Source organism: Ambystoma mexicanum, chromosome 5q (genome assembly GCF_040938575.1).
Source record: "Ambystoma mexicanum isolate Mex_15411 chromosome 5q, UKY_AmexF1_1, whole genome shotgun sequence".
NCBI lineage: Eukaryota > Metazoa > Chordata > Amphibia > Caudata > Ambystomatidae > Ambystoma > Ambystoma mexicanum.
Window position 1 is genome coordinate 686650421 of NC_090933.1, and position 24465 is coordinate 686674885.

The following is a 24465-nucleotide window of genomic DNA, read 5'->3' on the forward strand; positions in this document are numbered from 1 at the left end:
ACCCCTGCTACTTGTCCAGGCACCCAACTCCGGAGAGTTTGGTGGTGCAGGCGGCTACAGCCCCGGCAAAGCAGGCGTCGTATCCTACCATCCCTCCGGATAGGGACGACAAACGTTTTGATGGCTGGGCGAAGGAAGTGTTTTCTTCAGGGGGTATGGCGCTTCAGGCGGCCAACTCTGTATGTGCCTTGTCTCGTTTCACACACACTCTGTGGAACTGTGTTGCTTTAGCGGCTGAACATATTCCCAAAGGGGACGAACGGGATGGATTCCAGGCTATGGCCCAGGATGGCAAGGATGCCATGTGTGAGGCCGTTCAGTCGGGTTTGGACATGGCAGATTGTGTCAGCCGGTCCATGGCGGTGAGCACTGTAATACGCAGGTTTGTGTGGTTGTGGAAGTCGGGGTTTGCTCCTGATGTACAGTCCCGGCTCCTCAACATGCCCTTTGACGGTGAACATCTTTTTGGCAGCAAGGCTGACAGCCATGAGAGGTTGCAGACCTCCAAAGCTGCAGCAAAGTCGTTGGGCGCTGCAGTTCGACAACCTCCGGCTTTTCGTCCTAGGGGACAGCAATGGAGGGGAGGTTCCTTTCGTTATTACTCATCCTTCAGTAAAGCGAGAGGGGCTGTCAGTCAAAGAGGCCACCGTAGGAGTACCAGAGGTGGAAAACCGGGTACTCGAGGTGCCAAAGCCGCTCGGGAAGTTGCCTCTTTCCCCTCCGGCAACGCCGCAGCCGCTACCACTCAGTCATGAGGCCATGTCCCATGGTTCGCCGGTTGGGGGAAGGCTGGCGCAGCATCTTGTAGAGTGGCGTGCCATTACTTCAGATGTGTGGGTTAGCCGTGGGTTCATAACCCACGGCTACTGTCTTCGCTTTCGGCAGAGGCCTCACGACAATCCACCTGGGAACCTCTCTTTGAAGAGTCCGGATCCGCTCCCTGCGCAGGAAATTCAAGCCCTGCTGGAGAAAGGCGCCATAGAACTGGTGCCTGTAACGGAGAGGAATATTCCCCTTATTTTTTGATTTCAAAGAAAGACTGGGGATTGAGACCCATCATGGACTTGCGCGCTTTGAACAAACTCCTACGGAAGGACAAGTTCAAGATGGTCACTCTCTCAAGTCCTCCAGGCCCTTCAACTTCAGGAATGGTTGGTGTCTCTCGACCTCAACGCCGCTTACTTCCATGTGCTGATCCATCCCAAGCACAAGAAGTACTTGAGGTTCGCGGTTGGCAACTCGCACTTTCATTTTCGGGTCCTGCCGTTCGGATTGACCTCCGCCCCAAGGGTTTTCACCAAGCTCATGGTGGTGGTGGCAGCGCATCTCAGGAAAGGGGGGATTCACGTCTACCCCTATCTGGACGATTGGTTGATCAGGGGGAGCTCTCCCGAGGAAGTCCTGGATCATCTGTCCGTCACCTGCCACTCCCTTCACAAGCTGGGCTTCTCCCTCAATTTAAAGAAGTCCCATTTGACGCCAACACAGCGGCTCCAGTACATCGGAGCAGTGCTCGACACATCCCTGGGGCTGTGTTTTCCTCCCCAGGTGAGGGCTCTTGACATTCAACAGATGGTGCACAAGTTTCAACTTGCCCAGACGCTCACGGCGTTCGAGTTTTAGAGGTTGCTCGGCCTCATGGCATCCTGCATTCTTCTGGTGCCAGAGGCTCGTCTGCGGATGAGATCTTTGCAATGGGCACTCAAGATGCAGTGGTCGCAATCTTCAGGCAGGATGTCGGCCCCTATTCAGGTGCCACCCTCGGTCGCCCAGGACCTTCTGTGGTGGGCCGTCGAAGGCAATCTGATGAAGGGGGCTCTGTTTTGGCTTCCCTGGCCAGAGGTGACGACTGTGACGGACGCATCCCTCACGGGATGGGGAGCTCATGCCAACGAGTTGACAGTCGGCGGTCGTTGGTCTCTGTCGGAGCCCAGACTCCATATCAATCTGTTTTGGCTGAGGGTTGTCGGGCTAGTCCTGAAGGCTTTTCTGCCGACTGTGCGAGGAAAGAGTGTCCTGATCCTGACGGACAACACGGTGGCCATGCACTACCTCAACAAAAAGGGGAGGCACTTCCTCTGTGCAGGGAGGCGATGCAGCTCGAGTTCTGGGCCATCCAGCAGGAAGTTTCGATCTCGGCTGTTCATTTGGCCGGAGACGACAACGAGACAGCGGACGCTCTGAGCAGGCAGAGCACGATCTCACGAGTGGGAGCTGGCTCAGGAGATTCTCCTGGAGTTGTTCGCCCTTTGGGGGACCCCTCAAGTGGATCTCTTCGCCTCCAGTGTCAACCGGAAGTGCGAAAGGTTCTGCTCGTAGGAATTTCCTCCAAAAGGAGCCTTAGGAGACGCGTTCGTGGTGGAGTGGTCATTCCCACTGCTGTACGCGTTTCCTCCAGTCCCCGTCATCCCGCAAGTACTGCGGAGGTTACCGAGGTTTGGTTCCCGGATGATCCTCATTGCTCCGGCGTGGGCCCGGAGGACGTGGTACCCGGACCTTCTTGACTTGTCCATCTGCCCTCCTCGTCGTCTTCCCTACCGAGACGATCTGCTCTCACGGGAGGGGGGGGGGTCAGGTTCTCCAACCTGAGGTCAGATCCCTCAACCTTCACGCTTGGCTTCTGAAAGGTTGAGGTATAAGGATTGGGACCTCCCTGAAGATGTGTTGGAGGTGTTGCTCTCGGCCAGACGGCCGGCAACAAAGTCTCTGTTCCGTTGCCGTTGGCGTAAATTCTGCGACTGGTGCAGAGTTAAGAATGTGGATCCTTTTGAATGTGACATTCCCATGGTTCTGTCTTTTTTGCTTTCTTTGGCCCACAGGGGCTTGCAAGTGTGTACCATTAAAGGTTACCTGATGGTGCTGTCCATATTTAAGCGCTCGTCTGAAGAATGTTCCTATTTTAGGATTCCTTTAATTTCTCAGTTTTTGAAAGGGCTGACTAATGTGTTCCCTCCGTCACCTTTTCTAGTGCCCGGTTGGGATTTGAACCTTGTTCTTAAGTTTCTTATGGGTGCTCCGTTTGAGGCTTTGCATTCTTGCCCTTTGAGACTGTTAACTCTTAAAACTGTGTTTTTGGTTGCGGTTACTTCCGCTCGCAGAGTGAGTGAGTTACAGGCACTTTCAGTTAAGCCACCCTTCACTGTGTTTCTTAAGGACAGGGTTGTCCTTCGAGTTAGTCCTTCCTTTCTTCTGAAGGTGGTTTCGGAATTTCATTTGGGCCAGAAGGTTTTTCTTCCGGCATTCTATCCTCCTCCGCATCCTGGTAAGGAAGAGGAGAGGCTCCATAGGCTTGATCCTTGGAGAGTATTTAGCTTATATATTTCACGCATGTCCCGGGTCAGAGTGGACGATCAACGCTTCATTGGTTACGCTGGAAAGCATTTGGGACAAGCTGTGACGAAACCAACTGTCTCGTTGGATTATTTTGGCTATCTCCGAGTGTTACCGCTTGGCGGGTAAGGACCCACCGGCTGGCTTGCGGGCCCATTCTATCAGGGGTATGGCTGCATCTACTGCCCTACAGAGGGGTGTTCCTATTCGTAACATTTGTGATGCAGCCACCTGGGCTTCTGTACATACTTTTGTACGTCACTACTCCCTCGATTCCATCCGAGGACAGGATCTGGCCTTTGGCAAGGCAGTCCTTTATTCCGCAGTTTGATTGGGCATGCTAAATTTGTGTTCTAAATTCTTTTCCCACCTCCTTGCTTTGGTACTGCTTTGGGAGTCTGTCAAAGATATGGAATACGTCGGAGGACCCAATCCCCTCAAAGAACAAGTTACTCTCTTACCTCGTAACATTCTTTCGATGGGATGGTCCGACGACGTATTCCATATCGCTCCCTCCCTCCCTACCTTCCCCGCTGCAGAATTTCTTATGCGATTGCAGCTTACGTTTCCGGAAGGCCTTGTGTGTCTGACTGGCAGAAGACTGGTGGCACATGTTCTGGGGGAAAAAACTACAACTGAGGCTACGGGCGTCGTGCGTTCTACTTATCACATCGGGTGACGTCGGCCGTCGGAGGAGGTCCTCGGGGACGGCGTATCGACGTCGTCGACGTAGGACGCAGATGCCGAAAATTTTCCGAAGCAGCACAGCTGTGGTGATTACTGTCAAAGATATGGAATACGTCACCGGACCATCCCATCGAAAGAACGTTACAAGGTAAGAGAGTAACTTGTTCTTCTACATTGACTTGATGAATACACAATGAACATATTTTAAAAAATTGTTTATGTACATTATTCCATATGTTGAATTTTTCATTTCACCTCATTCTGGTTGTTTGAACTTCGTCTATTTATATTCTCATCTTTGATTATTCGTAGAAGATAAGAAGAATGTGATTTCTGAGTTGTCAGAGTTAAGGAAGCAGCTTCGAAGTGAACAGCGACGTTTGGAGGGACGCTTGTTAAATGCCGACGAGGAAGATGAATTGTCAATGACTGGGATGAGCAGGTGAACAAGCGTTGAGAACACCCAAAATCTGCTGTGCAATTCTTTTTCTCCTCTAATACTAACTATACCAAATGCAAGCAATGTATATTAAGGAAAGGTCACTTGTTTTTTTGCAGGAATATTGTAGTAGTACAATCTAAACGGGCACTGCACTTGACAAAGGCAAGGCTTTTGGCATATTTCTGCACCCTCTTCTGAACCTCTAATTTTCATTGCTCCTGGGACCCAAGTGCTGATGGAACACAGAAGAATGTGTGTAACTCTGCAGAGTGCACAATAAGAGTGTTTGTGTGATGGGCATGAGAAAGAGGTGAAGAGGAATAGCGATAGGGTTGAACATAGCCACCCTGCATCCCCATATAAACTTGCAGCTATCCCTTATTTGAATTAAACACATGTAAGGGTGCAGAAGTAGAAGCCGAACACAAAGGCGGCATGCTTGTTAGCATAAACCTTTATTTAACAGAAAAATAAGGAAGAACCACATCTGTCCATATGACTAAGAGGCGGTTTCCTGCCTCAAATACAACTAAGGATGATGTCATAAATGTCAGTCAAAATCAATTGTCCACTGCCATGTGTCCCAAACCTATTTCCGTCCTTTGCACTCAAAAGAAAACTAAAGAATAGGTTATGTCCCGTTTCCAGAAGGGTGACTCCCTCCTTCTGGATGGCACTTATGCAGTTTGTAAATGATGGGGGAATATCTTCCTTCCCCTGGCCTTCACTAGGCTTTTCTGTATAGTTCCACACAAAGGGTGGAGGAACCTCGGGTGTTTCTTTACAGTTCCAAAAAGGTGGGGGAAATGTCTCCCTTCCCCATGCCTTTCTTGGACTCTTTTTCAGTAGTATCAATGCTAGCTTGATTTTGACCAGAGGATATATCTTTCCTCTACTGGTCTTCCCTTGACTTTTGCCAAAGGATATTACTCTTTTTATTGAATTTGTGTTTTATATCGCGCCTAATAACGTACCTGAGTTTGGATTCAAACCTCTGTTTCTCTGTGTGGTCTTGCTTCCAAGACCAGCGCGTTGCACCTGTGCTATCGTCCATTCACCCCTGGTCTTCTCTTAACTTTCACCAAAGGATATTTATTTTCCCCTGGTTTTCTCTTGCCTGTTCCCAAAGGATAGATCTTTCTTCTTCAGGTCTTCTCTTCTAATTGTGGGTCCCAGACCCTCTTCTCAGGCTTATGGCTCTTTTTTTCTTTTAATAAAACATTTTATTGTTTTTTCATGACATAATCAAGACAACCACAAATCAAGAAAGCCAAAACGAAAGCAAAAGCACTCCAGGACTGCATCCTCAATCTGAAATCAACATAATATTAATATAACCGACCACCAAGATCTTCTCCCCAGGCCCTCTCCCATCCGTTCAGACCGTGATCACCCTTGTCCCTGGCCATCACGGCCCAGTCTCTTCCCATTTCCCCCATGTTTTAGATGCTTTGGTTGGACTGCCTCTTGCGCCATAGATCTGGTGTTCCATCATGGCACATGAGTCCATATCCAGTACCCACTGATCCAGTGTCGGGGGGGGGGGGGGGAGAGGGTCTGGCACTCCCCATTTTTGTGAGATGTTACGCTTCATTAGGGCCGCCGCTGTATTTAAGAGCAGTTCTTCCCATTTATTGGAATCAGACTCATCTGGTACTCCCAGAACGTGGATGCATTAGAACCTGGATCCAGTCTTCTGGGTCTATCTCACCTACATCTCTTTCCCACTTGGCCTTTAATCTCGATAGCTTGGGGGTAGCAAAGGATGTAATGGCTTTGTAGAGGGTGGATGTGCATTTGGTGGGGATGTACGCTGGCAGCATATTACGTTCTATCGGTGTGTAGTCGGGGACCGTGTCTTCTAAAGGTATGTGGGCTCTCCGGGCGTGGGTCAATTGCATGAAGTGATATTGTTCGGTATTAGGCAGTTGGAATTTGCCCTGCATATCTTCGAACGAGGTTAGTTTCCCGTCCCTCAGGATATCTACTACCTTTAGAATTCCCGCTCTCACCCAGCGTGGCCACGGTTCAGATTTCTCAATTTTCTTTAGGTTGCTATTTCGCCATAGGGGTTGTGCTGCAGTAATTTTGTTTCCCCACCCAACAAACGCATGTGCCTGTCTCCAAATGGTGGTAGTGTGAGTCCTAGTTGTCGGGAGAGGGGGGCGCTGTGGGGACTTATATAGTAGATGTAATAGATCTGTACCCTGCATGGCATCCACTTCGGCCCTGATGTGAGTTAATGCCCGGTCACCGTGTAGCAGGTCATTGACCACCGCGAGTTGTGAGGCCCAGTAATAGGTTTGGAGGTGGGGTACCCCATCCCACCCTCCCAAATAGTAAAGTGGTCAAAGCTATACGTGATTGGACTCCTACCCCCCCCCCCCCAAATAAGTGGTGGGGATCGTGAGTGGGGCATTTTGCAGGACGTAGAGTAACCTTGGAAGTGCCATCATTTCAAAGAGTGCAGCTCTACCCATGAGAGTCAGAGGGAGAAGTTTCCATTGATGGACGTCATTAACAAACCGATTTATAATTGGTTGAAGATTGTGCATTGCATATTTAGTAAGATCATTTGTCATCCAGATTCCCAAGTACCTAAAGCCCTGCCTCGCCATCCAGTACGGGCAGTCCGGTGGGCTGACCTGCCCTCCCCCCTTCACCGGGAAGAGTACAGATTTCTTCCAATTAATTCTCAACCCGCTAAACTCCCCGTAGCAAACGAGTATCTGGGTTACTACAGGGCAGTTTCGAGTCAGTTCGGCCATATATATCCGGAGATCGTCAGCGTACAGGGAAGTCCGGTCTTCGTGTCCCTCTAAATCCCGTCCAGGCCCCGCTCTGGCAAAGCCACAGGGCAGTTGTTCAATCGCGAGGGCAAAAAGAAGGGGGGAGAGGGGACACCCCCGTCATGTACCCCTGCCTAAAGGAAAGGATCGGGAAGTCCACCTGTTCACCTTGACCTCGGCTTGGATATTTGTATACAGCAGTTTTACCTATCCCAGAAAGCCTTCTCCAAACCCCATACGTGTCATGATTTCCCAAAGGCTGTCTCATCGGATTGAATCAAATGCCTTTTCAAAATCAATTGCCAAAAAGGGCCAATGGAGTATCAAGAATAGGAGCCCGTTCTAGCGCCAGGTGGAGCCGGCGCTGGTTCATTCGGATTGATTTATGTGGCATGAAGCCACATTGATCCGGGTGTATCAAAGTGTCCACCATCGGTTGGAACCGGTTGGCTAAGAGCTTGGCCAGAACCTTTGGTTCGCCGTTGATTAGCGAGATCGCCCTGTAAGAGGTGCATTTCCCCTGGGGTTTGTCAGGTTTAGGGATGACTACAATGGTAGCCTTGCATAGGTCCAATGGGAGGGAGCCCTGTTCACGGGCGCTCAACAGCATCTGATGCAGGGGAGGCGCTATGTTATTACCTCCTAGTTTCTGCCAGATTTCAACCGGGAACCCGTTTGGGCCCAGTGTTTTCCCCGGTTGCAGTTGTGCAAGGGCTTCTATTTCAGCTTCCGAGAGATCGGAATCCAGTACCACCCTCTGCTGCTCCAACAGGGTAGCGATTACTATATCATCGAGGAGGGTTGGGTCAAATGACAGGATTGGGACCTGATATAGTGCGGCATAGAATTGGGCAAAAGCTTCCGCTATCTCAGCGTCTGACAGGCATCTCTCTCCCAGTGGGGTGATGATCTCCCGGACGCAGCGTTGTCCCTCATCCCTTCTCTCTAGCCAAGCCAGCATTTTTCCTGCTTTGTCCCCCAGCTCATATATCCTTGCTCTGGACTCCCAGTGGGCTTGCTTGGCGTTGTCCAACATAAGATTCCGGAGGTATTCAGTGGCACGTTTAAGGGCTTTTTGGGCCTGAGAGGTTGGGTCGAGGATATGTTAGTTCTCCCGGTGGGTTACCTCCATCTCTGCCTCCCTTATCTTCCGAAGCCTCTCCCTCCTCCTATTCACCGTCCAGGAGATTATTTCTCCCCGCAGCATGGTTTTAAAGGCCTCCCATATCACTATTGGGTTGTTTTCGCCAGTATCGTTAATCTCGAAGTACTCGGTTGAGACTTCCGTGAGGCAATCCACCAGTTCCGGACAGCCCAAATAATAATTGTTCAGCCGCCACGTTCTGGGGGGGGGGTTGTACCCTGCAGCAGCGATTCCACCACCAAAGGTGAATGGTCCGAGATTCCTCGGGGGGAGTAATTCTGCCGAGAGTATTCTAAAAAGGCCTGTGTGCGGAACAAATAGGTAGTATAACCTGGAGAGGGATCCGTGGGCCCCCGAATGGAATGAATCACCTCTGGTTCCCAGATGCAGTTCCCTCCACACGTCGCAAAGGCCCAAGGCAGATGCAAAGTTGGACAGCCTTGTGAGGATATTGATATTACGTTGTCTAAGATGGGAGCAGTCCATTGTTTTACACATCACATCATTAAAGTCGCCGCCCAGAAAACACTTATCGGGTTGATGCTTGCCCATAAGGGTGGTCAGCTCGTCCAGGAGTTCTTGCCCCAGCCCGGGTGGGGAATAGATTGAGATGAACCCAAAGGCTTCCTCCCAGAGTGTCCCCATGACTAACGCATACTGACCCCGAGGGTCCTGCTCTAATTCCTGCGAGGCAAATGGGACGTTTATGTATAAGAATAAGGGTGCCCCTGGATCCCATGGTATATCACGCATGAAAGGCCACCATGTAATTGGTGCGGTGGAAGAAATTACAGTGTGAACCCGCCAGGTGTGTCTCGGTAAGCAGGGCCACGTCGGGTGAGTATCTACTGAGTAGTTGCTTAATCAACCGTCGTTTGATCGCGGAGCCCATCCCGTTCACATTCCAGGTGAGGACCCTAAGGGACTTGGGATGTGCAGTCACTGGCAATTGAGATTGGTCAGCTGTCATCTAGCAAGATTGTTAGGGGGGCAGGCTGATGACCTACTAGGGCACAATCAAGCTGTGCGCCGGTGTGGTGTAGAACAAACAAGGATTGGTGACTGAAACGCTGTCCGAGAGTTCTGTGGTCTCAACTGACCCGGAACCATAACATCCCCTGAGACCTACAAGAACAAATTGGTCCTGGGGTAACATAAAACTCCTCCCAACTAGCCCCTTCCTCCCCCTCCCCATACTCCACCCCAACTCGAAGTACCTGTCGCCCTAACATTGCTGACAATCAAAAAAGGTAGGGTGCCAGCTTTAACAGTCCCAACTATAGTTAAACAAGAAAAGTTTGGGGGAGTGGTTAGCTCCCAAGTGCAAGGGTAGCAATCCTCCGCTTACCGCCTTGAGGGTATGTGAAACGCCTTATGTAGGCCGCCGAGGGCTTGTTGTAGTGTTGTCCATAAAGTGGTTGCATGTCGGCAGGAGGGTGAACCTTCATCAGGTATCAGGGCGGGGCCCCGTCACCTCTATCCCCCGGCAGGTCCGGCGGTGGCGGTTGGTCCGGTATTCATCGCTGCTCCGGTGGTGGTCCAGGGTTTCTATTCTTAGTAGTTTGGGTTGTCGACTAATCCCCTTCAATGTGCTGCTCTGCCATGCCTCACCGGGGTCGTCAGAGTGGACCGTTGTCCCCTTGTGGTAGATTTTCAACTGTTACGCTCACCTGGTTCCACGGGGCGCCGCCCAGCAATCGGTGTCCAGGTATCCCTCTCTGCGATGCCCAGTAGTGACCAGCGGAAGAATCCTTGTTCTTGATGTTGGCGGGTTCTCCATCCTTCTGTCTCGGCAGGGGCGTGTGGTGCTTTGCTGGCAATGACGGTCGAGTTACTTCACTGATGCCAGCCCGACGTGAGTCTTTGAGGTAGGTCTTATTGCTAAGATGTTTTGCTGTCCTAGCATGCCTTTCTGGAATTAACAATGTCTTTTTTCTCTTCCTTAGGTATGTGGAAGTCCGATTCGTGGCGAAGATTGGATTCGGGGTTCGCTGGTAAGTATTAGTGTTTTTGGAGCACCTAGACGCGACGAGTTGGCATTTAACGCAGCGCTAAGGTGCCTTGCCTTTGCTAACCTGTTATCTTTTGTCTTCACATGTCGCGGTGCTCCGCCAGAGTGTAGAATTCCAGAGATGTTGCGGAATGAAGTGCGAGTGGGAAGGTAAGCCTTTTGGCGGAGTTTGTTAACTGTGTAAAATGTCTAAAGCCTAGTCTTTCCCTTTCTGCAGGTCCGTCGATCCGAAGGGGCGCTGTTTCCAGGATGCCGGTCGGAAGAGCTGAGGAACGCTAATGATGGGATTCAGGTAAGATGCAACCTTTTCTAACAATGTCTTCTTTCTTTTTCTGCAGATGCTGTTTATCCGAGGTTCGTGGCTGAAGCTGAACGCGGTGAGCATCACGTTGCAGTATTGCAAACTAACGCGAAGCGTGTCAGTCCAGTCGGGCGTGGTTTAAATAGCTTCAAGAAAGAAGTCCAGGTAAAAGAGTTCCAAGGTGCTACACCCAAACCATCCCTCTGTAAGCCAGGTTCCAAGAAGCCTGAGTCTGTGGATGCTTCCACATTGAATGACAGTAACAAAAAGTAATTCCCAAGCACAAACTCACTATTAAGTATGAGCCTGGCGCCAAAGGCGCCAGGACTGGCCCCAAGAAGGCCTCGGTTGGGATTTAGAGGAGACTGGGGTCAGGGCTCCCCCTGGCCCATGGGTAGGCCAGGGGGGCTTCAGGGTGAGGGTCATGACAAATGTGCAGGAAAGAACTGGCCGTACTTTACACCAAGTGTTTGCAATTGTCTTTTGAGCTTTCCAAAGGATTGCCATGCTCTCTCTACTTCCCCTGTGTAGTCGGGGGGGGGGGGTTGGTGGGGAGGCTAGCCTGGACCCGCTGAAGGTAATCGTGCCCTTGGAACGTGCCAGTTGTAAAAGTGCATCCCGGTCTCGGTAGTTTTAAAAACTTTGCAATCACAGTGCGTGGAGGAGCACCAGGCAGCGGCCTACCTGTGGGCATACAGTGTGCTCTTTCTATAGAGAAACATTTGGAGAAGGATTGCAAGTCGAACAGGTATGTTAGTAATTTTTCCAGGAAAAGTTCCATTCATGGCCCTTCCTCCTTTTCAGGAATGCCAAGTATGCAAACGTTGTTACGTCTGGACCTTCCTTCGCCCTCTTCAACCCTTGCCTCCAGCCTGGTCGAGACCCCTTAGAGTTGTTGTTGCACATTATGTAGCCCATCCTCTGTATTTGAGATGCTCTGCTCTGCTTCTGCAGTGCGCGCTGACAATTTCTGTAGATCATGTCTGAGGATCGATACGTCCAGACTTATTCGGTATATAATTTGCTCCATAGATGAGTGAGAGTCTCCTATGGCAGCCATGACGTCTTTGAGGGAAAGCGTGTGTGTGGATTTCATGTCTCCAGAGAGCTGCAGCTGGGGATCGGCAGACTGTGATGAAGGAACAGTATATTGTTAAATCCTATTTTGCGAAATGGGTTTCTTCGTTTTTTCCTTGCCCATGGTTGCCACCCTGCTCCGCGGATGTGATCTTATGGCGGAGTTCCTGCCTTTTGATCTCACAGATCACTCCCCGGGTCAATCTCCCCTCACCAGTGCAATGTCAGAACGGCGGGTTACCCCAGCAACGTGGGGGGGGGCGTGGTGGGGTACAGTGCAATTTGTTACTTGTTGTCGGTCTGTGGATGTTTGCGGGCCCCGTCCCGAGCCGCGGCTCGCAAGTATGCTGGTAGATGTTTCCCCTGTCTCGAACCTGTCGGCCTCACAGGGTGTCTGTGTTTCCTGGTGGTTTCCTCCAGGTATTGCTCGTGGAGGCCCCTTCAATGATGTTGTATGGCAGAGCGTCCTGAGGTTAGGTTCAGTGTATCAGTCCCACTGCGTCCGTCGTGGTACAGGTAAAGTACAAGTAGGTATTGCGGCGGAGTCACTCAGTACCCTACCCAACCCCGCACCCCGCTCCGTTTAGCAATGTCACAGATGGTATGTGAGGGGTAGCCGCCCTCGATACTAACGGGGTCGCTTCTTACCCCTTCTTGGACATCTCCAGGTCAGCCGGCGTGTACTTCACGTTGCTGTCTAGGGTGGACCCAATTCACCCACCCGGGCCCCAGTCCTCCACCTCGCCCAGAATCCAGGGACAAGGTTGTGCTGGTCCGTGCCCTGTGGCTGATAGTCTGCTGTGTCCCACCTCACGGCAGGGCACTGTTCGTTCTGTTCAGCGAGGCTCCCTGCCAGCCCTCCTCGGGGAAGCACTGTTATGCAGGTTTGTAGTCGCCTCTCCAGCTCCCTGGGTCAGGCCAAGAGGTTGCGGGCTGCCCGCTCCAAATCCGCCACCCGCCTACGGTGCAGACATCCCGCTTAGCGTAGTCCCAGGGAACGCCTGCAGGAGCGGGCCACCCACGGTGTCGGGGAAAGTCCCAGAGCGCGGTCACGAACCGCACAGTTTATCAGTCTTCCTCCAGGTCTGTCTCTCAGAGCGGGGACGGGCACTGTTCCTCTCACCCCCGAAGTACCCCGTGGACCAGAGCTCCCTGGACACACCCCCAAAGGTCACCAGGGACCGTGGGCCACCCCCGCCGCAGTTCCCGACAAGGCAATGGCCGCTGCCGATGCGGTCGGCCGTGTGGCAGGGCAGGCCGTGTGGCAGGGCAGCCGCGGCAGGCACGATTGTTTCGCCAATATCCCAGCCTTTGTAGAGGTTGTGCCGTCACTTATCTGCCGCAGCCAGCGTAACTGCTCCTCCTCACCGCGTGTGGGTATATTTCATCAAAACCCGGGCGGTCGCGCCAGGGCACTCACAGCAAGCTTGGGCAGCTCCAGTCCGGTGCCAAGCACAAAACACCAGAGGCGGTCCCCGTCCCAGCCGCCCAGCCACACCTCTCAGCTCCACCGCAGTCGCGTCTCCAACTCCCCACCAACACGGCCTCACAGCCCCAGTCGCGGGCGCGAAGATCTGTTGGTGGCCATCTTATATCGAAGGCACAGCTCGCGTCTCAGATTTTGAAACGCTGGGGTTCAGCACTGCCGGCACCCTCGGCACTCAAACTTCACATATATGTGCCGCAGAAAATCAGCTTTCGCAAGGTCCCCTTTTGCACTGCTGGCGATCACAAAACAGGCTGTAAATACAGGATGTATAAAGCAGTAGCGGGAGCCGAAGAGACTCACATTTGCATTGCCTCACAGTTGGCCACCCTCCTGTCAGGCTTATGTCTCTTAATCAGGCACAGTTCACTAACCTGCCAGACATTTACAATTCTCTCAGTACACGGGTCCCAGACTCCTGTCTCTTCTGGTTTCTTTGGGCTGCTCTCACCCAAATGTCTGTTCGAGGGGATTGTGTCCTCTGACGTATTCCACATCTATGACAGTAATCACCACAGCTGTGCTGCTTCGGAAAAAATTTCGGTCTGGCTTCAAGAAGTGTCGGGACTGCGGTTCCAAGAGGTCCCTGACGGACCAGCACGACGTCTGCCTTTGGTGCCTCGGCCAGAGCCATGCCACCGATGACTGCGATGAATGCCAGTCCTTAACGTCGAAGGCCTTGCGGGAGCGGAAGAAGTTGTCTGTAGGTAGGGTTTCCAAGCCCCATAAGTCGAAATCCGCTGGGCTTTCGGCTAACGATTCGAGGGGCGACTCTCTGCATCGCCGTAAGTCCAGGGGGTCTTGTTCTCGAGTGGGTCCCGCCATTCCTCTGCCTCTTCTATGCACTCTCGGAAGCGCTGTCACCGGTCGCCTTCCCTGTCCTCGTCCGAGGACTCCGCCATACGGTGGGTGGCTTGTCCCATCAAGCATTCATCACCGGCGGAATGGGACGCATTTCGCAAGGAGATGATGGCGATTCGTTCCATCCTTGCCTTTGAGAGAAGCCGGCAAGGAACGCGCTAGGGCCACCGCTCGCATGCCTTTGGGCTCGGGCGGTAGGCACAATCATCGGGAGCCGTTGAGGTCCTGATCGGATGTGCCAGGTCCCGGTCCTCGACGCTCTCGAGACCGTTGGAGCCTGTGAGGCCTTCTAAGAATGCATCAACACCATCAGCGCCATGTCCATCGAGGGACTCCCTCTCGAGGCTCTGGCTCTGAGGAATCCATCGGCGCCAAGGCCGTCGAAGGACACGCTCAGGGCTCCGGCAACAAAGCCATTGTCGAAGTCGTCAGCGCCTCGCTCGACGCCGATTCCCTCAACGCCTTTTGAAGAGGCTTTACCGGAGGTGCCCCCGGAGGGCCATGGAACCTCAGAGGACGGCCCTGAGTAAATCAGTGAGGCCTGTGTTTGAGCCTTTTTCTGTACCTTCATCCAGGGATTTGTTCCAGCCTTTGGATTACATCTCAGTGGTGGAAGAAGGGTCAGATGAGGAAGGGATTGTACCTCCTGTTGTCTGGTCATAGCCAGATGGAAGACCTGTGTCAATCCTTGCATGACGCCAGTGGTCTGGACACCTCCCCGGAGGTTAAGTTTGGCAGGCCTGAGCCTGGTACACACACGCTGAGTCTTGGTACAGGCGTCTCATGTCGAGGGTGACGGAGTACTTGGGGTGGTCTGATCCACCTGTGGATTTTCTGCAGGATGACCTGACCGATATCTTGGACCAGGGTCCGCCCACTGACCCGGTGCTGCCATTTCATACGGCCTTACAGAGAAGGGTGGTGGTGGCGACCCCTGCTACTTGTCTGCGCACCCCACTCCAGAGAGTTTGGTGGTGCAGGTGGCTACGGCCCCAGCTAAGCAGGCTGCATACCCTACCATCCCTCCGGATAGGGACAACAAGCGCTTTGACAGTTGGGCGAAGAGAGTGTTTTCTTCTGGGGGTATGGCTTTAAAGGTAGCTAACTCCGTTTGTACCTTGGCACGATTCACTCACACTCTGTGGAATTGTGCATCTTTGGCGGCTGAACATATTCCCGAAGGGGAGGAACGGAATGGTTTTCTCGCCCTCGTGCAGGATGGCAAGGATGCCATGTGTGAATCTGTTCAGTCGGGTCTGGACGTGGAAGATTGTGTCAGCAGGTCCATGGCGGCGAGCACCGTGATGCGCAGGTTTGCGTGTTTGCGGAAGTCTGGGTTTGCTCCTGATGTACAGTCCCGGCTTCTCAACATGCCCTTTGATGGTGACCATCTTTTTGGCAGCAAGGCTGACGAGAGCCTTCAGAGGTTGCAGACCTCCAAAGCTGCAGCCAAGTCATTCAGTGCTGCAGTACATCAACCTCTGCCTTTTTGTTCTAGGGGACAGCAATGGAGGGGAGGTTCCTTTCGATACTACTTTTCCTTTGGTAGATCGAGGGGAGCTGCCAGTCAAAGGGGCCAACGCGGGAGTACCAGAGGTGGAAAACAAGGTACTCGAGGTGCCAAAGTCTGTATTTTTAGTTGCGGTTACTTCCGCTCGCAGAGTGAGTGAGTTGCAGGCACTATCCGCCAAGCCACCTTTCACGGTGTTCCATAAGGACAGGGTTGTCTTTAGGGTTCGTCCTTTTCTTCCGAAGGTTGTGTCGGAATTTAATTTGAGCCAGAAGGTAGTTCTTCCAGTGTTCTAATCTCTTCCGCATCCTGGTAAGGAAGAGGAGAGGCTCCTGAGGTTCACGGTTGGCGACTCGCATTTTCAGTTTCGGGTCCTGCCGTTCGGATTGACCTCCGCCCCGATGGTCTTCACCAAGCTAATTGTGGTGGTGGCAGCGTATCTCAGGAAAGGGGGGATTCACGTCTACCCCTACCTGGATGATTGGTTGATCACTGAGCGCTCTCCCGAGCAAGCCCTGGATCATCTGTCGGTCACCTGCCACTCCCTTCACAAGCTGGGCTTCTCCCTCAACTTAAAGAAGTCTCATTTGACACCTACCCAGCGGCTCCAGTACATCAGAGCAGTGCTCAACACATCCCTGGGGCAGTGTTCTCCTCCCCAGGCGAGGGCTCATCACATTCTGCAGATGGTGGACAAGATTCAACATGCCCAGAGTCTCCCGGCTGCGGATGAGATCTCTGCAGTGGGCTCTCAAGATCCAATGGTCGCAGTCCTCTGGCAGGATGTCGGATCCCGTTCAGGTGTTGCCCTTGGTCGCCCAGGATCTTCTGTGGTGGACCGTCGAAGGCAATCTGATGAAGGGGGCTCCGTTTTGGCTACCTGGCCAGAGGTAACGATCGTGACGGACGCATCCCTCACGGGATGGGGAGCTCATGCCAACACGTTGACAGTCAGCGGTCGTTGGTGTCCATCAGAGTCCAGACTCCATATCAATCTGTTGGAGCTGAGGGCCGTCAGGTTAGCCCTGAAGGCTTTTCTGCCGTCTGTGCGGGGGAAGAGTGTCCTGATTATGATGAACCATACAGTTCCATGCACTACCTCAACAAAAAGGGGGGGGGAGCAGAGTCTCTCCCGCTGTGCAGAGAGGCGATGCATCTCTGGTTCTTGGCCATCCAGCATCTCGGCAGTTCATCTGGCCGGAGACGGAAATGCAGCGGCGGACGCTTTGAGCAGGCAGAGCACGGTCTCTCACGAGTGGGAGCTGGCTCAGGAAATTGTTTTGGAGATCTTCGCCCTTTGGGGGACCTGACAAGTGGATCTCTTCGCCACCAGTGTCAACCGGAAGTGCGAAAGATTCTGCTCGTGGGAATTTCCTCCAAGAAGAGCCTTAGGGGATGCGTTCGTAGTGGAGTGGTCCTTCCTATTGCTGTACGTGTTTCCTCCAGTCCACGTCATTCCGCAAGTGTTGCGTGAGGTTACGGAGGTTTGGTTCCCGAATGATCCTCATTGCTCCAGCGTGGGCCAGGAGAGCGTGGTACCCGGACCTTCTCGACATGTCCATCTGCCCTCATGCTGTCTTCCCTAGCGAGACTATCTGCTCTCGCGGGAGGGGGATCGGGTTCTCCATCCAGAGGTCAAGCCTCTCAGCCTTCATGTTTGGCATCTGAAAGGCTGAGGTATAAGGTTTGGGACCACCCTGAAGACGTGATGGAGGTGTTGCTTTCGGCCAGAAGGCCCACAACAAAATCCCTGTACCGTTGCCATTAGAGAAGGTTCTGCGACTTGTGCAGGGTACAGAATGTGGATCCCTTTCAGTGTTCAATTCCCGTGGTTCTGTCTTTTTTGCTTTCATTAGCCCACAAGGGCCTGCAGGTGGGTACCATTACGGTTACCTGGCGGCGCTGTCCATATTTAAGCGCTCGTCTGAGTGTTCTTATTTTAAGATTCCTTTGATTTCTCAGTTTCTGAAAGGGTAACTAATGTGTTTCCTCCGTCACCTTTCCAGGCGCCCGGTTGGAATTTGAACTTCGTTTTAATGTTCCTGATGGAAGTTCCGTTTGAGCCTTTACATTCTTGTCCATTGAAAATTTTGTTCTTTAAGACTGTATTTTTAGTTGCGGTTACTTCCGCTCGCAGAGTGAGTGAATTGCAGGCACTATCCGCCAAGCCACCTTTCACGGTGTTCCATAAGGACAGGGTTGTCTTTAGGGTTCGTCCTTTTCTTCCGAAGGTTGTGTCGGAATTTAATTTGAGCCAGAAGGTAGTTCTTCCGGTGTTCTATCCTCTTCCGCAACCTGGTAAGGAAGAGGGGAGGCTCCATAGGTTGGATCCTAGGAGAGCTTTAAGTGTCTACATCTCACACATGTCCCGGGTCAGAGTGGACGATCAGCTATTTGTAGGATACGTTGGAAGGCGTTGGGGTCAAGCTGTTTCTAAGCAGACCTTGTCCCGTTGGATCATCTTGACAATCTCTGAATGCCACCGTCTGGCGGGTAAGGACTCTCCGGTGTGCTTACGGGCTCATTCTACTAGGTGTGTGGCTGCCTCCACTGCTCTGCAGAGGGGTGCTCCCATTCATAATATTTGTGAAGCAGCCACATGGGCCTCTGTCCATACTTTTGGATTCTATTCATGGGCAAGATTTGGCCTTTGGTAAGGCGGTCCTCTATTCTGCAATTTGATTGGGCATTCTAAAATTCTAAATTCTTTTCCCACCTCCATACGTTGATACTGCTTTGGGGGTCTGTCATAGATGTGGAATACGTTGGAGGACACAATCCCCTCGAACAAGTTACTTTCTTACCTGGTAACGTTCTTTCGATGGGATGTTCCTACGACGTATTCCACATTGCACCCTCCCAGCCTGCCCCTCTACAGAATTTCTTATGCGATTGCAGCTTACGTTTCCGCAAGGCTTTCTGTAGTCTTCTGTAGTCTTGGTGCCACAAGTTCTGGGAAAAAAGTTCAACTGAGGCTACGTGCGTCCTACATATTACATCCAGTGATGTCAGCGCTCGACGGAGGCCCTCGAGGGACAGTGTATCGACGTCATCGAAGCAGACGCAGAAAAGATTTCCGAAGCAGCACAGCTGTGGTGATTACTATCAAAGATGTGGAATACGTCGGAACATCCCATCGAAAGAAGGTTACCAGGTAAGAAAGTAACTTGTTCATTTGTTTGTCTGCTCGGTCCCACTGGAACGTTGAAGATGGTTACCAACTTGCTCCCAACCACAGCCTCTAGGGGTTCCCAGCACCTTCCCAATTCCCCCTCTGTGTACCTTCTAACTTGGTCAGCGAGGGTTCCGATCCTTGGCTTCTCTGGCTTCCCCTTGGCTATCATGGTCTGCTCTCGGTTTACAGCGGCTCCACCATGCTGGTTTCTCCCCACACATCAAGTCTCACCTGCATTACTCAGGTGGCCACCGGACATCGGGTACCCCAGCCTTCAGGTGAGTTTAGGCTTCCCTATGTATTTTCGGACGCTGACTTCTTTCAAATGGATTGTGTCCTCCCACGTATTCCTCATCATTTGATATTTCCATATCCAGCTTCAGCTGCTTCGGCATTATTTTTTTCCTGCAGAGGGCGCTGTGTGTCAATTTCTGTCGACTCAATGTCCATTGGAGGCCTCTGTCTCGATATCAATGTCATCGGTGGTGTAAAGCGTGCGCAGCAACCGTTGGCTTCAGTTCTGTTTTTCTGTGAAGGTTATCGCTTCGGATACGGTAGGCTTTGGTTCCCTATTGAGAATATACGAGTATATTATTGAGAAATGGCATCAGCGTCTTCGACTCCAAGATCAGGGTTTAAGAAGTGCCAAGATTGTCGGGCAAAGATGTCCCTTACGGACCCCCATCGGGTGTGTCTGTGGTTCCTCGGTTCCTCTCGTGCTTCCTTCCACTGTAAAGCCTGCCTATCGACGACGAAAGCCCTGAAAGAGCGAAGAGGAAAATTAGCGGCAGGTAGGTCAGAATCCCCTTTGCCCCGTCAAAAAAGTATCTTCAGACAAGTCAAGAAATGGTTCTACTCTTCGTAAAAAGAAAGAGGTCGAGATCACGCAGTGGTTCTCACCACTCGTCATCTTCAAGATGGTCGATGAAAAGGCACCATAGTTCGCCATCTTCATCGTAGAGTTCCTCCCCAGAACGAGTTAATTGCCTGACAAAATCGGCTTCTCCAGCTGAGTGGGAGAAGTTCAGAGTTAAAATGATGCACGTTTTTCAGAATGCAGCCTTAACTCCCTAAAACTCATGAAAGCCCTGCCCAGGTCGAACAAATCGACAAGAAAAAACGATAAAGGCAAAATCCATACGCCTTCGGTCCAGAAAGGCAATGAAAAGTCTCCTCGAGAGCGGTCGAAGTATCCCTAGAGTTGAGACAAATCTTACTCGAGAAAGAGGTCGTCAACGCCATCGGCGCTGAAAGACTCCTCATCGGACCGTGACAGGTCATTGACCCCGAAAGCAACAGACAAGTCCTCGACATCGAAGGTGTCAAAGCCCTAGACATCGACTGTGTGGAACATTTCGGTGACGCCGCCATCGAGGGTCACAGAAAAGATATATACACCTTTACCAAGAAAGGATTTTATTTGAGTGTCTTTCTTCAATTTATGAGGACGTAGACAATTCTTCAGATTTGTGACATTTTGGTCTGCAATATGGAACATCTGGGATCCCTGAGCCTTTGATCTCGGAGAAATCAAGGCTACAAAACTTAAGGGAGTCCCTGCAGAATGCAAGTGGACTAGACATGTCCCCAGAATTAGAGTTTGGGAGACCAGACCCTACTGACCATGCTGAAGGCTCTTATAGACCGTTAATGTCCAGGGTGGTAGAGTATATGGAGTGGAAAAGACCAACACCAATATACAAATAGGATGATCTAACTGACATCCTAGATAAGGGACCACATGAGGACCCTAGTGGCATTGCAAAGGAGAGTGAGCACTGATCGGGAGACGCCAGAATCGATTCTGGCAGTAAATTAAAAATAATCAACATCAAACATCAAAATACAGGGCGTCCAGTAGTGAACCCAGTTACTTGGCAAAACATCCCACTCCTGAAAGTTTCGTGGTACACTCTGCCCCATCAACCTCAAAGCAGAACGCATACCCAACTATTCCCCCAGACAGAGATGACCAGTGTTAAGACGCCTTGGCCAAGAAGGTTTTCTCTGCAGGAAGTATGGCCCTAAAGTCAGCAAATTCTACCGGTACGTTGGCCAAGTTCACTCCCCCTATTTGGGAATGTGTAGCAATGGTGGCTGATCATATCCCCAAAGGGGAGGAAAGGGACAGATTTTTAAATCTAGTCAAGAATAGGAAAGATGCAATGTGTGAATCCCTCCGGACAGGTCTCGACACTGACAGCATCAGCAGGTCCATGGCGGCTAGTACAATTATGCGCAGATTTGCCTGGTTAAGAAAATCTGGTTTTGCTCCAGACGTGCAATCCAGATTACTTAGCATGCCCTTTGATGGAACACATTTATTTGGTAGCAAGGCTGATGAGAGCCTGGAGAAATTACAGACCTCTAAAGTGGCAGCAAAGTCCTTTGGTGCTGCTATTAGACAGAGGCAAAGTCGCCCGACGGGCACACCTTGGAGGGGTAGGTCCTTTCGCTCTTACTCATTTGAAAGGGGGAGAAGACTGTCCAAATAAAGAGGTCAGAAAAGATTCCCCTCTGGTGTCCGGGAAGAGGTACTAGAACCACCCAGGCAGTGGCTGCTTTACCATCAGCCACTGCTCCAGCCCCCTCAAAACCTCTGAGGTCTTATTTCACAAGACCCCAGTGGGAGGCAGACTCTCACTGCATCTGAAAGAATGGCAAGGCATTAATTACTTCAGATACATGAGCATTGCTGGAGAAGGGTGCTCTAGAATCAGTACCTGTAGCGGAGAGGAACACTGGTTGGTACTCCCCATATTTTCTAATTCCAAAAATGGACAGGTGATCGAGACCCATCTTGGACTTAATAGACTTGAACAAGTTCCTCAGGAAGGAGAACTTCAAGATGGTTACCCTTTCTCAGATCCTTCAGGCCCTCGAGCTTCAGGACTGGATGCCATCATTGGCCATTCAGGATGCTTACTTTTATGTGCCAATCCATCACAAGCACAGAAGGCACCTTAGGTTCGCCCTTGGCAGTTCTCATCATCAGTTTCAAGTTCTGCCATTTGGGTTGACCTCTGCCCGAGGGTTTTCACCAAGTTAATGGCGGTGGTGGCAGCGAGTCTCAGGAGAGGGGGGAATTCATGTCTACCCCTACCTGGACGAATGGCTGATCAGGGCGCGTTCCCCCAAACAGGCCTTGGAACACCTCAGCTCCACCTGTCACTCCCTAAACAGACTGGGATTCTCTCTCAACTTCAAGAAGTCTCAAATGATACCGTCTCAAAAGCTCATATTCATTGGAGCAGTTCTAGGTGCATTCCTCGGATAAGCGTTGCCACCAGAGGTGAGGGCTCAAGACATTCTGCAGATAGTCACCAAATTCCAAAGTGCCCAGCGTCTCCCGACCTTCAACTTTCTGAGGTTGCTCAGCCTCTTGGCATCCTGCATTTTTCTGGTGCTTGAGGTGCGCCTGAGAGTGAGATCTCTCCAGTGGGCTCTCAGGACTCCACGGTCTCAATTTTTGGGCATGTTAGATCTCCTGCAGTTTCCGAGCAGAGTCGCTCAGAATCTCCTGTGGTGGGCCTGCAAGGACAACATTTTGAGAGGAGAACCTTTTTGACGACCATGGGCGCAGATAAAGGTAGTGACTGATGCCACAATCACAGGGTGGGGATCACATAACAACGACCTGACAATCAGCGGTCGATGGTCTCCATCAGAGTCCAAACTACATATCAACCTGTTGGAGCTGAGGGCAATCAGACTAGCGCTCGCCCTCTGCGGGGGAAGAACGGCTTGAATAATGGGCATTGGAAACAATTGCCCAGGTCTACTGCCTACCCTTTCTAAAAAAGCCTCGGCCATCTGCTGGGGGAACAGGTCTTTCAAAGTTCCACACAGTGGTAATGTACTACCTCAACAAGAGTGGAGGTGTAGGGTCACTACCACTGTGCAGAGAGGCAATACAGCTCTGGTTCTGGGCAATTCAAGAAGGAATCTCCCGATCGGCAGTTCACCTAGCCAGAGAGGAGAACACGAAAGTGCATGCTCTGAGCAGGCAGAGCACAGTCTCCCACGAGTGGGAAGTATCTCAGGAAGTTCTTCATGAGATGTTTCCCCTTTGGGGAATCCCTCAAGTTGATCTGTTTGCGACAGGTGTCAACCGGACATTTTAATGGTACTTCTGAAGAGAATTTCCCTTAACAGGAGCTCTAGGAGACGTGTTCATAGTGGACTGCGAGTTTCCAACTGGTGAGGTGGGGACCTGGGCCCGAGATCAGAGGGTAGCAAGGTAACCAGCGCAGATTCAGAATCAGCCAGGAGATCTGCAGGGGAGAGGAGGGGAGAAAGCAGAAGTAAAGAGAGATGGTTCTCCAAGTTTCAGAGAGGCTGTTCTAGAGTTTCCAATCCTGTACGCATTTCCTCCAATCCCTGTCATTCCTCAAGAGGTTGAGAAAGTTCGGGAATTCCATTATCCTAATTGCTGCGGATTGGGCCGGGAGGGAGGGAGAGGGAGAGAGAGAGAGAGAGAGATTTTCTCTCTTCCTAAATATCTGCCCTGTTGAACACTTTGCTCATCTGCCTCAGGGTCAGTCGATTCTGCAAGCAGCAAGTTGGTGATTGATCTTTCTTCTGCTGGGGCCTCCCTCTAGAACAGCCTCTCTGAAACTTGGAGAACCATCTCTCTTTACTTCTGCTTTCTCCCCTCCTCTCCCCTGCAGATCTCCTGGCTGATTCTGAATCTGCGCTGGTTACCTTGCTACCCTCTGATCTCGGGCCCAGGTCCCCACCCCACCACTTGTGCACCTGCCCTGCCCCATGGCAACCCTTGCACTTGGGGACTGTGATCTGTATCACTACAGCCCCAACCAGCACTTGACCCCTGATGTCTGCTCTTACTCTTGCACTCGCCACCAGCTGGCCGCATTTTTAATTCTTATTTATTTGACTGATATCCTTTGTACTGCATTTCCCCCTCCCCCCCTTACCCCTCTGCATTTGCACGATCTCAATGTCACTGGGCCTAGTAGGATCGCTGTCTGTTTTCCCCCCTCGCCTCGTCGCGCCTTGAAACACTTGTGTAGGGGAAAAGGTCAAACTTCTTGCAAGAAAGGCCAGACACCATTCACAATGCCTTCGAGAAGTAGAGATGGAAAAACCTTGCAGTCGACTCCTGCTTACGTCCCCTCTAGTACTGCAGCTGCTCCAAACCCACTTTGAGAATGACTCTCATTCTACCGCGGTAGTGGGACAGCTGGTGCATCATTCCAGAGATTGGTGCACTATTACTTCGATACGCCTATTATCTGCAAATCATTACCCAAGGATATTGTCTTCCTTTCTTAAGGTACCCACCAGACGGCTCTTCTCTTGGCAACCTCATGTTCCAGAAACAGTACCTCAAGTGGAAAGGAACAAGGGGTGGTACTCCCTTAACTTTTTGGTTACAACGAAAGATGGAGGGCGGTGGCCCATCTTGGACCTGAGACGCGTGAACACAAGTTCCTCAGGAAGGACAAGTTCAAGATGGTAACACTCTTGCAGATCTTCCAATCCCAGGAGCTCCAGGGTTGGTTGGTTGGTTGGTTGGTTTCACTCAAACTTCAGGATGCTTACTTTCATGCCCTGATCTGTCGGAAGCACAGGAAGTGCCTGAGGTTTGTCATAGGCAGTTCTCACTACCAGTTTCGTGTTCTGCCCTTT

At 51.5% G+C, this 24465-nt stretch overlaps 1 protein-coding gene across 4 annotated transcripts in view; it reads left to right on the plus strand.

Annotated features, from left to right (window-relative positions):
- CSPP1 (centrosome and spindle pole associated protein 1) overlaps positions 1-24465 on the plus strand; it is a 1841309-nt gene that overhangs the window by 1375990 nt on the left and 440854 nt on the right. For all 4 annotated transcript variants that reach the window (XM_069621145.1, XM_069621146.1, XM_069621148.1 and 1 more), the window contains one exon: positions 4330-4459. In XM_069621145.1, coding sequence (XP_069477246.1) covers positions 4330-4459 — 130 coding nt within the window. The remainder of the gene's footprint in view (positions 1-4329; positions 4460-24465) is intronic.